This window comes from Dipodomys spectabilis, unplaced genomic scaffold (genome assembly GCF_019054845.1).
Source record: "Dipodomys spectabilis isolate Male_0828 unplaced genomic scaffold, ASM1905484v1 ptg000169l, whole genome shotgun sequence".
Classification (NCBI taxonomy): Eukaryota; Metazoa; Chordata; class Mammalia; order Rodentia; family Heteromyidae; genus Dipodomys; species Dipodomys spectabilis.
This window is the reverse complement of record NW_024870846.1, coordinates 4050258-4068413: the sequence shown is the minus strand read 5'-3', so window position 1 is coordinate 4068413 and position 18156 is coordinate 4050258. Positions and strand designations below refer to the sequence as shown.

General features: G+C 38.6%; 1 protein-coding gene across 1 annotated transcript in view; it reads right to left on the bottom strand.

The window, feature by feature from the left end:
- The window catches only part of Dok6 (docking protein 6), a 283082-nt gene that overhangs the window by 98825 nt on the left and 166101 nt on the right, over positions 1-18156 (bottom strand). Inside the window, exon 4 of the mRNA XM_042693499.1 lies at positions 10918-11037. Within this exon, the coding sequence (XP_042549433.1) occupies positions 10918-11037 (120 nt within the window). The remainder of the gene's footprint in view (positions 1-10917; positions 11038-18156) is intronic.

Sequence of the window (18156 nt, the reverse complement as noted above, 5' to 3'; positions counted from 1 at the left end):
GAGGTTATTAATCTGTGAAACTCATTTTAAGATATGGCCTGGAAAGTAGTACAGAAACCAATCCTGTTGAAAGTGACTCTCCATTCTCTAAGGATGAAGCAAGCATATAAAAAAACATGGGAGGAGGAGAATGGAGAGAACAAGATGCATTGTACTCAGAACCTGACAGACAATTGTAACCCTTTGTACAACAATAATAAAAGTAACTATTCCCTAACATCTGCTTCAATAAATTAATCTAACTGCAAATGATGCATGACTATTTGGAAAGGGAGACCCTACACCAGATGGAACCAAAGAAGGCAAAGAACACAGAAAGAAGGTATAAGAAAGATCATTTACAATGCACCAAAATATGTATAATCACGTATATTTGGTTTAATATGATCAAGAATAAGGCACCGTTATACTTAGTTGTTGGTGGCTCATGCTTATAGTCTTAGCTACTTAGGAAGCTGAGGTGGGTAGAAGGAGGTTCAAAGGCAGCCCAAGCTTAAAACTTCAAGAGACTCTATCTCCAATTAACCATTAAAATGCCAGTGGGGAGACCTGGAATAAATGATAGAGTGTCAGCCATATACAAGAAAACTGAGTGAGAGTATAAAGCACTGAGTCTAAGCCCTGGTCCATATCACATGCATGCGTGAGTGCACACACAAACAAACACACACACACACAGAAAACAAATGCTGCCATTATAAAGGACAAAACAAACAAATAAACAGCCATTTCCAAGTAGCCAAAGGAACTGAAAGGAAACTACTCATCTGGTGATAATGTCCTAAAATAGAACAAAAATCCTAATATAATAACTGTCAAATATATGGGTAAACAACTTTCAAAAATTGTGTACAATCAATTTTAGGGTAAAATGTTGCTTACTGACATATAACACAATATAATTGGGAGTTTAAAAACCCAAATATCTTGCCCAGGAATTTTCATTTATTTGTTCTTATTTTTTTTTTTTTACTAGCTTATATGAGTTATACAAGACATGGATTTTTATGTTGTGAAAATTTAGGGTTCCATATGAATTCACATATAAGACCACACAGTTTTATTTTAAATATCCAAAACAATAAATAAGATGGAATACTTATTAAACCATTTTGTTCACCCGAGATAAGTATTGGTATTGAATATTCAATGACATTTACAAAGTCATTTTTCCTTAGGATTCAATGAGCCAATAAACGGACCAGGCCCAAAGAAGGCCTGAAATATTGGCACAGTGATAAATCAGGACTGGTGTAAAGGGTATTAAACCAAGTGCGGCATGATAAAATTGGGTACATTAAGGTGTGTGAGAAAGAGTAATTGCTCAGGACAAATAAGTCAAGGCAAAGGGTCTCAGGCAGTGCGGAAAGGAAGGGAGCATTGATCCACAGGAGGACTGAAGTCTTCCTGGAGAATTCAAGAGTAGATCTAGTTTCTGGAAGGAATAAATCCCAGGATGGTTGTTAGTCTAAGCCTGGTTGGTGGAGGTCAATGGAGCATGTAGCTGTAGAAACAAAAACATCAGAGATGCTTTTGTCACAAAGTAGATCTCACCCAAGCACAAAATAAACAGGAAGAAAGAAGGGCAGGGTGGGGTGGGGGCTTCAGTCAGTAACAATGTCCACTCTGTAGAGTACAGATGGAAAACTTTAAAAGGAGGAACCCACAGAAGAGCAGAAATGTGCTAAGTTTCCCTTGTAGTAAACAATGTTTTCAAATATTGGCTTTTGCCATGTATGGTGTAATGATTAATTACTCTTTACGGTATTGGAGTTTTGAGATGAGGGCAAATAGTCTATCACCTGAGACCCCTTTAGTTCTGACTCAGATAAGGCCTCGTGCTTTTCCCGTGGGGCTGGCCTGGACCATGCCCCCTGCCTCATGTGTAGCTGCGATTATAGGAATGAGCTGCTCCATCTGAAAAATAAACTAAAACCAAAGGATCTGAAGCATCGCTCGGGTGTTAGAGCCTTTGTTTAGCAGATACACTGCTCCGAGTTCAATTTCCTGTACTACCAAAATAAATCAAATGTTCTGGTCACCTTTCCCCAACAACTGAACGAACGGGACACCTTTCACTTCCCTGCTTCCCGGTGACACACGGGCCTTCCGCCTGCGGAGGTATTTCCTCCATCCTTCTCCTGGACGTGGGCTACAGAGAAGCAGTCGTGTGGTGTGGCTGTTTGGGAGCCTGTCTCACTATGAGGAATCCACGCTGTCCACTCAACTAGTCCCACGTTGCTGTCTCACTAAAAGTAGACATGTGTCTGGTCCAGACGCTGACCTGTAATCTGTTCCCAAGAAAAACCTCAATCCCCAACTTGCCTCCTGAGTTCAGAACCATTACAGCACCTGGAACTAGAACCAGATCCAGGACCAGGAAACCTACAAACTCAGGTTTGAAGCCATCTGGTCCCCGTGTGTGTGTGTGTGTGTGTGCGTGTGTGTGTGTGTGTGTGTGTGTGTGTGTGTGTGTGTGTGTGTACTCGCACGCGTGCGTGCATTATTCCAGAGTATGGTAAGATTGGAATCCAGTCGTCCAATGCTATAGAGGTACATGCCCCCTCCTTTCCCTCTTTAGCCTATGAAAGATCCCCCAAATCCTCTTCAATTAGTACTTTATCCTGTTCCAAGGATTATCTGTTAATCCACACCTCTGGGGGGGGGGGCTCAGGACATTTCTGAGTCAACAAGAAAACCTCATTCTGCACTCTATGAACAACTGTCACTACACCACTGGACAACATGAAATTTTAGTAAGACTGCAAACTCAAGAAGCTGTTTACTACACGTCACCTATGCAAAAGATCATGGACATTGATCTAACGTGAAACATGGCAGAGGAAGCACACAAGAGTCTGCCACTTGCAAAACTGGATGTAGGCCTGGTATTTGTTACTAAATACTAACCCGATTTGGAATCTAATCACCCTGGTGTTTGAAACAATCTGCTTTGTTCTTTCACAGTTACAGGAGGTGCTAAAGGAATGAGGTAGAATCCTATCTGAGCAGAACATAAGGAGACATTTCAAGGTCATTCTGTAATATACATTCTTACTCATAAAATGGTCACTCTTTCATTCCAGATCCTTACAAAAATGGGCAGATGTTTGCTTGTTTAGATACATCCATACACTGGTATAAGGCAATTAAGCAAGATTTGTAGTACTCTTCAGAAACTGTGACTCCATTTCCACCCAAGCTGAAAACTTGTTAAAATTTATTTTATGATAATATGACAATAAGTTTCTTCACCAGCCACCATCTGTTTATTGCAAGTGGTCTCTGCAAATCCGAACACATGCATGCCCTGAATCAATCTGTAAAATCCTTAACAATTTTTTAATTTCCCTGCAATTTCCATTTTTTTTAAAAAACAAAAGCAACTATCCACAGTATGTTATCTGTATTTCCAAATAAATCATATTCATCACAGTGAATGGGGAATGGTATTAAAAAAAATCCTCAACAGTTCAACTTCTGCTATTCCTTAAGGAGAAAACCTTGTTTCAGTGTACTTTCATAGAGAACATAGGTATTCTTCTTGTCATTATATTGCATATGAAGCATTATCTGGAATATTCCACGTGCTTGAATATAAGCATGTTAAGATGCTATTAAAATTCCTTTAATAAATGTAAAATATTTCACTACTGCTATGTTATAATTCCACTTAATGATTATTTGGTAAATATAGAAATGGAGCAATTTTCTCTAATTCAAATTAAGCTCCACAGGAGGTGGGGAAGGAAGGGATGGTGGGAGAAAAACAAAGGAGGAGTAACAATGCTCAACAGAAAATGTACTCATTGCCTTACTCATGTAGCTGTAACCCCTCTGTACAGCATCTTTACAATAAAATAAATTTAAAAAATAGCTTATTTTTAGCCCAACTTGCAGAATAACTTGCTCTTTTGATATCAAATTGGATTTTTAAACTCGTATATAATCATCATTTTTGATATCTTTGCTTATTACATATTAACATTAGAATCCCTGGACCAAGTATTTCACATGCTTTTAAGTATCACATCTTGACAAATAACTTAGCAGAAATTCTTTACCAATTCACATTATATATATATATATATATATATATACACACACACACACACACACACACACACACATACATATATACATTTAATGCAGTTATTTAAATGTCATTTGCTAGATTTAAAAATATTAGGTCTATTTGTAACCCCTCTGTACAGTATGTTCTCAAATAAAATTAAATTAAATTAAAAAAAAATTAGGTCTATTGTTTCTCTTGATGTTTTTAAGAATTCCGTACACTAGAAATTTATTCATTTAGAAAAAATGCTTCATTCTAGATTCCTAATAATTTTGGCTATGCTACTTAATTCCAGATGGTAGAAAGCAGTTTTATTATTATTTTGTAATAAATCCCCATTGTTGAAAGTTTGAGCGGCACTGGATCATAGTGTTTACGTCTTACGCATGGTGTTCAGGATCATTCTGTGATCAGGATACAGAATGCCTTTATGTCACCCATCAAGTTTCCTTCTGCCATGTTCTGGTCCCCTCTCCCTCAGACCCAAGTGACGCTCTGATTTCTAGCACTGTAAGTTATTCTTGTCTGTTCTAACAGGCTCTTGTGAACTGGTAGCAGCTACCTTCAGTACATCACTAATTTATTACTTCTGTAGCTCTCTCCATCTAGTTATTTACTTATGTTAGAGATACTGCACTTTGAATTCAGGGCCTTGCCAGACAGAAGCTCTACCATGAAGCCAGATCTTTAATTTCTTTTAAAGTTTCTGAGAGCGATTTTGTCAAAGGTAATTTGGATTTTTATGATTTCAATCACTCTTGCTTTCAGGCTTTGTGTAAGGAATCTCTGTGTATCTTTAACATTGTATCCATCTTAAACTAATGTTTGATGATGATGTTAAGCAGGATTCAGGCTCATTATTTTCTTAAAAATATCTAGCTATTCTAGAACACCTCATTTAAGAAGTTTCATTTAGTCACTTTATTTCTAGAAGTAACTAGCAGGTTTATGGAAAAACAGGGCTTTGGTGTCTGTGTTAAATATTATCTGTCCATGTAAGTATGGTCCTGTGCTTTCCAGTCTGTTAGTTCTGTCAATCTCATTAACTTTTCTTCTTCTCGGTTGTTCAGTTGCTGATATAAAGTCCTGAAAGTAGGAACTCATTTCAACGTGGTAACTCCCTCTCAAGATGCTTTGGCTAGGTGTGGTCCTTTGCCTGCCAAGTGCATTTAAACAGCCATGGCAAACCACTGGAGTTATTTCTGACTTCTGGGACTTTTATGGGGTTTGTGTTGCACCTAATTGGGAAGAACTGACATCTAAATGGCTCTGCAAATTCTAGCCATAATTATGGTTTGTTCTTTTTAGTATAATACACTATTTAGTTATCTAATTTTTACAGGAGTTTGGTTGTTTGTTCATGAAAAATGTTTGTAACTCTGTTACTTGTCTAGACATTGTTGGCTTTTAGGTGCTTTCCTAGTAGTATGAGTTGTAGATTTATCCTTTATTTTCTAAATTTTGCATCACTCAATGGTACAACCACGTGTCACTGCAGTTTATAGGGAAATCACAAAGTAATTGAAATTTCTCTAATGGTATGAGATTCTTTAGCTTTTCTATTTCTTCTTGAGTCATACTTGGTCATTTGAACTAAGTAATATAAAATGAGATTATTTAACCCACCTGAGAAGTGAATGCCATTTTAATAAAATTTGTTCAAGCTTATTATTAAAACTGATGCTTTATATATTTGACTGGCTTTATTTCATAGGGTTCCTGAACTGTATCCTTCTCTAATTTTTTTTCCAACCTGTGAATTTTAGAGGTTCCAAACAAATATTTATTCCTTATGGCTGGTATGACCCTTAGGACATATCCCCTAATTTCCCTCAACAAATGTTTGTTTATCGAGGTGTGGTCTCACAAAGTAAGCAAGGTTGGCTTCAAACCCTCAGCTCGCCCCCCTCTGCCTCCCGATGCTAGGATGAAATGTATGTTATAGTAAATAAATTTACTATTTATCATGTGATAACCTAGGTTCTGGTAATGAATGGTTCCTATCAGCACTTTAAATTTGCTGCCAGAAAAATGCAAAGCTTTAAAAAAATCAATTGAGGTGAAAGGCTGAAAAGTGATGATCTAAATAGCCATCCTGAAAGATTCAAAAATGAGCCCACGAAACCTTAAAGCACGTGGTGAGCGATTTAGCATAGTGAAAAAGGGCAGAACATATCAGTTTGGAACAGAAGTTGCTGTAACAAAGTCCCACTTGTGGGTGTCTTATATGGAAATTTTCTCACAGGTGTGGAAGGCAGAAGCTCAAGAACAAGATAGGTCTTTCCTAAGAACTTTCTCCTTAGATTTGGGGTGAAGGCCTTTGCTGCTGTCTTCATATGGTAGCCTATTTATGTCTATCTGCCATAATTTTCACATTTATATTTGTGAATATCAATCACTTGGACTAGGCTTTATATAGATTATATGTGTGTGTGTGTGTGTGTGTGTGTGTGTGTGTGTGTGTGTGTGTGTGTAATCTAACTTTACCTTACATTTCTTTTAAAGTTTCTAACTCCACATAGCCTTTGTTCTGAGTGGTAGGAACAACAGATAAGCTCATCTGAAGGACCAAAATTTAGCCCATAATACAGAAAAGGTGTCAAGCAAATAAGTAAATCACTGGTGATGCAAAGTAAGAAAAACAAAGGCTAGAAAAGAACCCTTTTATATCAATAGTGGTAATGTACACCAATGCAACCACTATGTTAATCAGTATGGACCTTCCTCAAAAAACTAACAATGGACTTTCTGACCCTCATGTACTATTCTTGCACATAAATCCAAAGGACTTTAAAACAACAAACTAGAGAGTTACCTGTATTATGCTTATTGCAGTTCTGTTCACAATAGCCAAACGCAGGAATCAGACAAGGTACTAATTGTTTATTGTTGTTTTGTTTTGTGTTTATTGTTGTTTTGTTTTGTTTTTGGTATTGGTCCTGGTACTTGAACTCAGGGACTGTGTAGTGTCTTATTTTTTTTGCTCAAACCTAGAACTTCATCACTTGAGCCACAGTTCCACTTTGGGTTTTTTGGTAGCTAATTTGAGATAAGATTTTCATGGACTTTCCTGCCCAGGCTGGCTTTGAACCATGTTGCTCAGCTCTCAGTCTACTCCGGAGGCTGAGTATTGATTGTTTATGTTACTGATGGAAAAGTCTTGTATCTGGCACAAATTGGATCCACTTTTTATGTTCCTTCCAACTGCAATTGTAGGAATTTCTTACAAGTAAATTGATTCTTGGTTATGAATTCACTTTTGCCATTATTAACATGCCATACCTGTTTTCTATACATGTTATTATGTGCTATGGATCCATAGTATTTTCAACATTACCATAGGCTATCTGAAATATTATTAAAAACCTGAAAGTCCTGAAAATTGTAATATTTTAATATTTGAGATGTCCAGTTACTACAATCTTCCTCTTGACAGTGTCATTGAAAGTTGTGTATAATTTGCATGAGTGTGTGCAAATTTATACTTGCTTCATCTTACACTATGTAGAATTTAAAGTTGATCTGAAAGCTGCTGATAGCATGAGATAATGATGATTATGGCAAAGGACTTAATCGATCACTACTTTTATCTTAGCAATGCATACTCTCTTTCACCTTTACAAATTGTTTGCATAACTATCTATTCTTGGCTTGCCTCAGAGTAAAAAGAACCAGGCTGTCTCAAAAGTCAGGAAAATGCTAGAGTAGGAGTAGGAATAGTATTTTTGAATGTCAAATAATGCTGTGGTCCAGACCTAGAGTGTGACTTCTTCTGATTATAAACACCACGAGAGCATCAAGAGTCACATTAGTGTCATTTCTTACACCAGTTCTGTGTGCATAAGTATCTTGCCCATTAAGAGAAAAAATTCAAACTAAATCCATGCACATAACTCACAAGCTAAGAAAATGATGCTTCTGATGAAGAATATAAGATCTATTTTAATACCAAAATGACTTAAGAGAAAGCCTCTAAATCTATACAGACAGATCTTTTATAAAGACTTGTACATATTTATGACTTCAAGAATGTATTAAGAAGTTAATGATTTCGTTTATTTTAGAAGGTTTCTTATGCTTGAGAACTCTGGAGCAGTATTAAGCCAATGAGGGAACAGCTTTAAAAAAAAGTTAAAAACTCCAATTATCTAGCTTAAACCATATGCACTTTTCTCTCACATTTAAAGTAAAATCAGTGCTTAATGCTGTCTGGGAATAGGAATCACCTCTCAGACCATCATCAGACGTGAAAGTCAGGACTGGATGAAAATAAATCTCAGTCTTGGTCATATTCTTTTATAGTCTATGGTACTTACCTCAGGGGGACTCTCAAATAAACTTACTTTATGCAAGATGAAATCTGTCAATTAGAAAGTGAGAAAAGTGGGGAACGAGGGTAAAACCCATGCCAATCTGTGTTCTGTTATCTCCTAGCTGCAGATGAATTATTCAGCTATCCACTGTAAATTCGGACACCCTGAGCTATTCTGCTGGGATGTCCTTTATTGTCCTGCTGTAGTATGTATGATAATTTAAAAAGTATCAGCTCAGTCTCAATGGGCTAAGAAAAATGGAGGAAAAGCATTGTCTGTGCTTGGGGGAGCCCCTGTGATCTGGGAAGTCAAGTGACAGGCAAGTCCCTGGGAAGGGAACTCCTTCCTAAGGCTTTTGTCGTAATGCGAACCACAGCAGAGGGCTGGTGAGCAGGCAGACCTGAGTGTCCCTCTGCATGTGTATTGAAGTTAGGCTTAATTTCTTTATGAGGCACCATGTAGCTTTTGGGGAACATTTAAATGAATCGAATACTACCTGCTACAGTTTTATAACTGCTCACAGACTTGTTAAATATATATATATATATATATATACATATTATAAAACTTATGGACTATATTTAATGGTTGGATGATAAAAAATAATTCGAATATAAGCATCTGTGTCATTGGTGATATTATAATGCCATGTTTGCTGTGAAGAATTCCACAGCAATGATTTTTTCCTTTGTTTTTCCTTGTACTCCTTGTAAAAATGAAAACACGTACTTTTCACGCAGCTCTTGCGTTTATCTCCATATTTGTCTTTTCTAGAACATCCATATTGAAAACCTCTCTTTATATTCTAGCGAAATGAATAGAATCATCACATTAGGGTTACAGTATCCATGTTTAAAAACATACAATGCTTTGGAAGAGACACATGATGCTTCTACTTGTAAGTTTAATTTATGTGCTTTCATATTTCCATATGTAGTACTTGACAAATCTTTATCATTACGTTTGTCCTTTTTTTAAGTTGTGAATGAGCAGTATAGTTTATACAACACAGTTATGAATGTTCTGTGCTTAGAATAGTTCTCAGAAAACAAATCAGAGAAATGGAAATATGAGTGTGGGGGAGGAAATGGAGTACGGAAAAGCAAAAATGAGCTATAGAAATGCTTTTGGATCTTTATAAAAACTATCTGAGTATCTATCTCTCTGTAATTATATATACATGCATATATATCTATATTATATCTATTTTTTCTTTTTTTATTGCGAAAATACTGTACAGAGGGGTTACAATTACATGGCAAGACAATGAGTTCATTTCTTATCAAGCATTGTAGCCTCCTCCTTTGTTTCCCCTTCCCATCCCTTCCCATCCTCCCCCTGCCCCCCCACCCTATCCTCCCCCCCCCCACCAAAGTTGTAAAGTTCGTTTTTCCACATAACATCTTGTACATCTCATTGTTGCAATGGAGCCACCTGTATCCCTATTTAAATGATTTGTTTTTTTCCTTCCCCTCCACCAATTATACCAACATCAAATACAGTGAAAGCAGGGCTTATACCGTGGGGGAGGAGGAGGGACATACAAAGTAACAAAGAAATAATCTTATAAATGTGTTAGAAACAATCACCTGAAAGAAAAAAAAAACATTTGAATACATATGTTAGGGTTCATTTCTCTAACATCAACTTATCTGAACCTTTTTATATCTACTTTTTCTTAGTTACTAAGACAAGTCTTGCCTTTTCATTTCAGTAACTAACAGAAAGCAGAATTTTCCTGGGCTCTCACTTAGTAGTGGTTAATTGTGACATGTACCAAAATGCATACAATCATCAACAGCTCTCGCTTTTACCTGTGTGACCTCATTTATTCTCCGTGTTTGCCTCTGCAATTACTTTTTAATAAGGAGTGCTAGCTTCCCAATAGCCCTCAGCTTTTCCCCTGACCATCAAATACTAATAACACTGTAAAGTTTCTATCTTCCCAGTAACAGATCTTTTGGTGAGGCTCATACCTTATAAGAAATAGTGGGAAATGAGCTCACAGTTACACTGAAATATAACAAAAATCTCACACTGAACAATCAATTCATGACTTTAGTTTTATTACAGGATTCCATGAAGAGCAGGAGGCATCAGAAATGGCTTCTAAACCAGGCAACAGTGTAATAAGGAAACAACGTGAGGTACACACCTACATTTCACGATATCCTGAGGTTTCATCTTCTGTAGCATTAGCCAAATACCTTAACAGCCTCTGGTGACCAACTTTACATCAATCAACTGTGACTGTACACCGACTAAAAGGAACACAAAAAGCATGCTATTTATCTGGAAGCCTTTTACGGCACAGCTTCCTCTACCCATGTCGTGGACAGACGGCCTGTGCTGTGCCCAGGCGTTTTCTGTCGTTAGTTGCTACCGTGAGAAAGTCACTCGGTAAAGCTGGACTGACCCGTTTCTTGGGGCTGAACCATTTCTCAGATCTCCTGCGGGAGGAAGCTCTACAATTTCTCTCGCACTGTGCCCTGAAAAGACACGTGAAGGCATGTGGCAACCTCAACTGACCGTTCTGCTCCCGCTGCACTCCGGCTGCCAGCAGGTCGGGCTCCCCCAGGCTGATGTCGTTGAGCCGCGTGCCCAGACACTCCATGCACAGGTGCTTGCACCACTCCTCTGCCTCCAGCTCTGGAAGTGAACACAGGGGTCAGTGTCATCCAGGGGTCAGCATCATCCAGGGGTCAGCGTCACCAGGGGTGCTGGAGAGATGGCCAGGTCGTTTGTCCTGAGCCATTCGCCCAGGAAAAACGGGTAGGAGTTAACTAAAACTACACTCACAGGGTAAAAAAAAAATTACCACCCCACTATGATTTCCTATTTCTAAATGACCTGCGCAAATCATTTTACATTATTCATAAATACTTGACCTTTTACTCAGACAATGGTCTATGCATATTTGTTTCCAATCTATATCATTTTTCGATCGATTAAAGTTTGGGCCAGAAATTGCTTAGAAAAGTGAACTGAAATGTAAAATTAAAAAAAAAACATATGGAAATGAATATCGGAAAATATCAGACGAGCCTGAGCCAGCGAATGAATTCTCAATTCTGGCTGGCAGGTGTGTGGGCCGCTGGTCTGCCCTCTGAGTCACTGTCCCTTACAATGGCTCAGGGATCTCTCAGGGAGAGGATCACTTTCTTTCTCTCTAGTCATCACAACGGAAGTGGCTCTTCTAACCCAAAAAAACTCTAGTCATGCCCAGAGAGACAGGATGCAAGTTTTCCCTTCTATGTGGAAGCTGGACTTATAAACCCATACGTAAATACACTGGGTTGGTACGCAAGGGTATATGCTGACAAACATATTGATTACATATGGTACATTCCCTTAAAAAGGCAAAGTTCTCAAAGTAAAACATCAGGAATCTGGTACTTAAAAGTGGTGGGTGGGGCTGAGGGGGAGGGGCGGGCTAATGAAGAGGAGAAGACCCAAGAGTGTGGCCAAGAATGCCTTGTATATCTTACAACATTACAAAGAGGGAAGGGACGGGTAGGCAAGGATTGAGTGAAGATGCTGAAAGGGGCGACAGTGACCTGACACACTGTATTCAAACTCCTCTGTGCAATGCCAACTCCTCTGTACAGCTAAAGATAATAAGAATTAATTAACTCATAAAAAGGAATTCAAACCAGGACTGGATATTTACTCCGCAGATGCAGGAAGAAGGCACTGAAGTTTAATATTTTGGCGCAAGTTCAATATCGCTTACAGAAATGGGATCACAACGCTGGCATTGACATTTGCCCAGAGACGTTTCTGACTTTTCCGTAAGTCTGTACGAGAGCTGTTTAACATAGATTCCCATCAACCCTCTTGCTTGGTGTGGATGCCATCCCAACCTTTGCCCTGACATTTCTAACTCCTCATAACAAGTTCTCTGTGACAGGTTTTCGTGACTGCGGGGTTGTAAATACCAAGTGCCTTCAATGGTCAGCATCAACAAATCTGGTAGTTCCTTCTTCCTGGGCCACGCTGCCTTTCCCACAAAAATAGTTTTGATCAACTCAATGCCAAGACAAATGTGTCATTTCTGGTTGTATTATCAGGGCCCTAATATTGATTAGGAAATAAAGCCAAAAGAACATTCTGTTTACCACAAGTATTAGTCTATTAATAATAGTTCTAAAACAACAAATGATTCCAATCTTCCAGTTGTGTCCCTGTACAAGGCACTGTCTGCCTACTGTAGGAATGTCCTGGGCCTTATTTCCCATCCTCCAAAGTCCTGACACATTGCCCTAAACCTATGGCTCACCCTAGATTCCGAGACTTTCAGGGAGGCCCCTCCACGTTGACCCTATTCTCACACCCTTGTGGGGACAGTGATCACACAGCTGGAAGACAGGCTGCCCCCAGGAGGAGAGGCAACCGTTGCGTGATAGCTCCTTTGATGGCTAACACCGCTCAGAGATGCCTTGCAGAACCCGACTTGGTAGAATGACCCATCAGAATGCAGTTCGATCCAGACTGTTCCATTATGCAGACCTTTTTCCATCCGCTCCAGTTCCTCACCTGTGCAAATCTAAGAGAGAGTGGGAGTCTCTGGTTCCTGTCTCTCATTATGGGCAGGCTAAAAATGAATTAAATGCATTTATTGCTTTTCCTCATTTGCTGTGCTTATTTGATTTCTGAGATTTCCTAGAGTTGGGTCTCTGTCATTGGGCTCAGGTAACCTAAAATGACTCAGGTTCATCACCAGCCTGAGTCAAGAATCAAGAGGATTCCAAAGTCAGCGTAGTCCCTTAGCTAAAGTCAGAGGCCAGGGCCTGAACATGCAGGCTTTTCCTCATGATCCCAAGAAATCACCCTTTCTAATCACCAGGCCTCCGTATACCTGCTGGGTACTGGCTGAGGTTCATCGCGTTGTCAAAACCTAAACAGAAAACCTTTTCCCTTGTCAAACAAGAATGTCAGACTCCAAAGGAAAAAAATCATAAAGGAAATGACATTAGAAATGGTTTTTATTGTATATATTGGATTTTAATTCATAGAACTTTTTTTAAATTGAAAGTTCTTAAAGCAGCAAGCAAAATATTACTGATTTAGTTTGCATAATATACATCAAGAAATTCTTGAGATTTCTGTCATGGGAATTAGTATGGATATATATTCTTCATGTCTTGAATTTTCCTCAGAAAACTGCTTTGAAAATTATAGGTAAAAATCCAATGCAATCAGCACCTTATGTGCATTACTCTACCTAACAGCATTTGCAGGTTTCCAAAGATAATAGCTAGTATGCTAACTGGCTTAAAAATGAAAATATTAAGTAGTCCAAGCACTGGGATTCAATGTTTCTTGTAAGTAGTTAGGGTATGCAGAGAAGCTCAAGAATTAGATGTCTCATTCCTTCTTTCTGCTCTCTTTTTTTTTGTCCTAGAATTTAATAAGATGAAGAAAGTAATCATATAAGAGGGTTCTATGAAACGGGAGCTTCAGGATGCAGGGCAGATGCCAGGAACGTTTCCTATCCCAGCACTGAGGAATTTATAGGCCTCCATCAAGCGTCATTTGCTTCAGCACTTTAGTAATTAGAACAGAAGAATCAAAATAGATCTGGGTACTGGTGGCTCACACCTGTTATCCTAGCTACTCAGGAGGCTGAGATCTGAGGATCGAGGTTCAAAGCCAGCCTGGGTAGGAAAGGCCTTGAGACTCTTATATCCAATTAACTGTCAGAAAACTGGATGTGGCACAGTGGCTCAAATGGTAGAGCACTTGCCTTGAACAGAAAGAGGCTCAGGGACAGCACCTAGGCCCTGAGTTCAAGCCCCAGGCAAGAGTAGTAAAAATAGAATCCATGCACTCATAAGAAAGACTGAACTGTAACTGAGTGTTGAGGAGAGAGAAATAGAAACAGAGTAAGCTCTCTGCAATTCAGATAGAACTAAGGGTTTCGGTTTCATGCATTTATTGTGAACTCAGTATACATCAGCCAGCGTGTTAGAGGGCTATAGGAAAAGCATTAGTTCTGCTGTCAATAATTTCCAAATCTAGTGACTCAGACCGGTGAGTTCTGTATATATTGCTCCATGCTGATAACCCAGCCATGCAGAAACTGAGCCAAAGTCTTGGCAGGATGGGAAAACTTCAGAACAGGACCTTCAAGGCAGTAGCTACAAAGAAAGCAAGGTGAGTGTACATGACCGTGTGTCAAGTGTGCATACAAGTGTGTAAGAGTTTTATGTGTGGGTGGGTGTGCATGCGTGTGTGTCCACATGTTCCGAGTGCAGGGAGAGGCAGGGAGGAGGAAGGAAGGAAGATGGCTGGGGCAGAGAGGGAAGAGAGAGGGAAGAGGGCTCTGCAGAGCCCGAGAGTGGCGGCAGCGGCAACAGCCAGGATGGCTTGCATTTCACGCGGGAAAGCGGGAGGAAGAAGCATGCCCTCATTCCTTCATTAGTATTCGGCACGATTCTGTCCAAGCCTTCATCGTAAAGGTATCACCCTTGGTAATCTCCATATTTAATGTAACAGTTTTGCTGAAGAGAAGGTGAATTTGTGTCTTTTCGTTCTTTCATCTGTTTTTGATCGTTCAAATCATGATGGCTATACCTTATGCTTTTATTTGTTCTTAGGGCAACTTCTATGTGTTAAAGCCTTCTTTCTCTCTTATTGCATGTCATTGTGTCCTCCAATTATTTAACTAGGGGTTTTCTCTGAATTACCTTTCATCTCTCTCTCTCTCTCTCTCTCTCTCACACACACACACACACACACACACACACACAATCAACCAGTGCTAGGGACTGAATCCAGTACCTCACATTCTAGGAAAGCATGTTATTGAGCTATATCCAAAGCACATCTCTCTCTCTCTCTCTCTCTCTCTCTCTCTCTCCCTATCTCTCCATCTCTCTTATCTATCATCTGTCAACCATCTATCTACCTATCATCCATCTATTTATCTATCTCTTTGACTGTCGGTCTGTCTATCCACCTGTAGATTGATAATTTTTGTTAAAGAGTTAAGTACAAATTAAAGTCCAGATACATACTGTCTTTTGTCATTTGGCCTTGCTGAGACTGAATAGATTTTTGAACTTCTTAACCTACACATGCTATATCATTGAATTTCCTTCTGGAGAAATAAAGACCTTGGAAATATTTTATAAAGTTTTATGCCAAACAGAAACCCTTCCACTGAAGATGGTGACTCCCTGGCTCCTTCCCATCTCCTCTTTATGGAGTTCTGGGAAGGCAACAGTAAGACTATAGGCCAGAGAAACAGAAGAGCGTTTTTACAGAGGAGGCTTTCCTAGACGTCTGTTGACTAGATTATTGTATTCAAGCTTTATTGCTTTCATTAAATTTGGGCCTAAGGAAAATGACATTAAACTTAAATGATTCAAAATTATCTGTATTTGAAAACAGTGAGAATAATTTTCATCATACACACGGGAAGCGTGTTATGAACAAAAATTCACACAAGCAGAATTTGAAAAGCCTGTTGTCAGTGTCACATGACTATCATAAGTTGCAGGTGAGACTTGGTTTATATAGAATTAATATATTACTACATCTCTTCATCACTGGATTTAGCCTTTATTAAAAATCTTAAGACAATGTAGGTTCAACACTTTATTTTTGCCTTAACCATAACTGCTAACTCTTTAAAAATGTTTCAAATACTGTGGTTACCACGCCACAAAGCAGTTTATGCGTAAAATGCATCTTGATCAACATCACCCCTTCCAACATTCTTGCCCATCTTTTCCCTACCCACCCTTCCCTCACTCCTTTTAATTTTGTAGGACACACATTGGATTAACCTTTGGCCTCTGTGAAGATTTGGTTTGATTTGATGGTAAAACTTGTAATATTTGTTGAGATATTGCATGCATTTTTGCTGTAAAGCTAAACAGACTGTTGCTTAGAGAATATGAAGCGTTCTCTTATTGTCATGTTAAGTTTCAAGAGCTACTTAAATAGAAAACATCTCTAGCTTGGTGGTACTCTTGTTTTCAAAGCTGGTCCTGGTTACCACTTCACTGGCCTTGCTGAGATCGAACAGATTTTGTTTCTCTCTCTCACTGTTTCTGTTCTAAGCAGATAAGAAACAAGTTAAAACCCAAACACTTGCTTCTGCAAACATCAAAGACAGTATCTCTGTTTAACCCACAGGAAGTGGTTTCCTTCTTTCAGTCAGATTTGTGGAATTGATCAGTTTAGAGGAGATACAATTAGTTTTCTTTAAGAAAGGAACACCTTATTTTCTCTCAGTGGAGTGCTCCTCATTTGCTTTCTTATGTAAGATTTACTCACACCTTATCTTTCTTTAAAATTGAGTTCAAATATGACCTTCTTAGGTGAGCTTCTCAGATCTGGGTTTTGATTTAATGTTTTCTTTGATGTTTAACACATTTTATTATAGTCCTGCTGTATAATGATCAATTTTCTGTCTTTTCTAACCACTCAAATGTAAGAAGTTGGACTACTTGGTTTAATCTCCGAAGAGTATAGCTCAACACTTGAATGTGGAAACTAATAAATAAAAATGGAACAAGTAGATAGATGTGATTTGCATGTAATTCTCAGAAATCAAAGTCACAGTCTAAAACCAAATGAAAATAATTTGGGAAGTATCTCTTGGATGTTTTGAGGGCTATATTTATATCCATTTATTGGGAGCCTGTAAGTTAAGTTTCACCTTCCTTCCTTTCTTTCTTCCTTCCTTCCTTCCTTCCTTTCTTTCTTTTCTTACCATTAGCTTACCTAGATAAAAGAGTTCTTTGATGAGAAAGGGAGAAGGAACACCACTGAATATGGGTCCCTTAGCCAAAGGTTTTCTTGTTTAATCGCTCACCTTTTCCTTTGAGTTCATTAGGGTATCTATGTCAGCATGGAAGTATTGCAAACCTGTCTTTGATTATCTATGTGAGAAATACACATTATTTATTACTATCAAATTATTATTTCCTATGTAAGGATAGCAGAAATTTCTGGAAGGGCCAGAGTAGAAAGAAATGAGTTCCCACCTAATTGTGTTGCATTGTTCATAAAGATAATCATAGGTTATTTTCTTTGATCTAACAGCGGGTTGATGTTTCAAATTTTGAGGATCAATATGGGAAACATTTTTTCGGCTATTTTTCTCCTTCTGTGATTGAAGGAGTAAGGTACACCTCCAGGCATGGCCAGATAGAAAATTGCACCTGCCTATTTTCCAAAGTAACAAATGACAAATAGCAGCAATTGACGGAATAATCAAATGTGCCATTCTTTTGCCTAGTGACAAGTCATGGCAAACTGCTTTACTAGGGAGGTTTGTAAATGACAAAAGAGTTTAAAACAATTTAGAGAAAATAAGGATGAACAGAAATCAACATCTGAAAGTACAGATATGGTACAGTGTGTGTGTGTGTGTGTGTGTGTGTGTGTGTGTGTGTGTGTGTGTGTGTGTGTGTTGGAAGAAGGATGTTAAAATGTTACAAGAACTCTGGAGTGAGTGAATTTCTGCGGCGGAAGGACAGTGTTGAAGTGTATTATTTTCCGACCTGCAGAATTCCTCATAGATACCAGAAGAGTGTCAGCTATACACATGATCAGTTTCTCATAAGGACATAGTGATCACACACAGAACTTTTTGAGGGAGAGATGAGGTTCAGAAACCAATGCCATTCAGCACAACTTCATGAGGTGCAGAGGGATAGAAAGGGAACTAAGAATATGTAAGAAAGCTGTTGGAATGTGAGCATCTTGCCAAGGGCAGAGAAAGAACTTGTATCCTAAGAATTTATAGAGTTC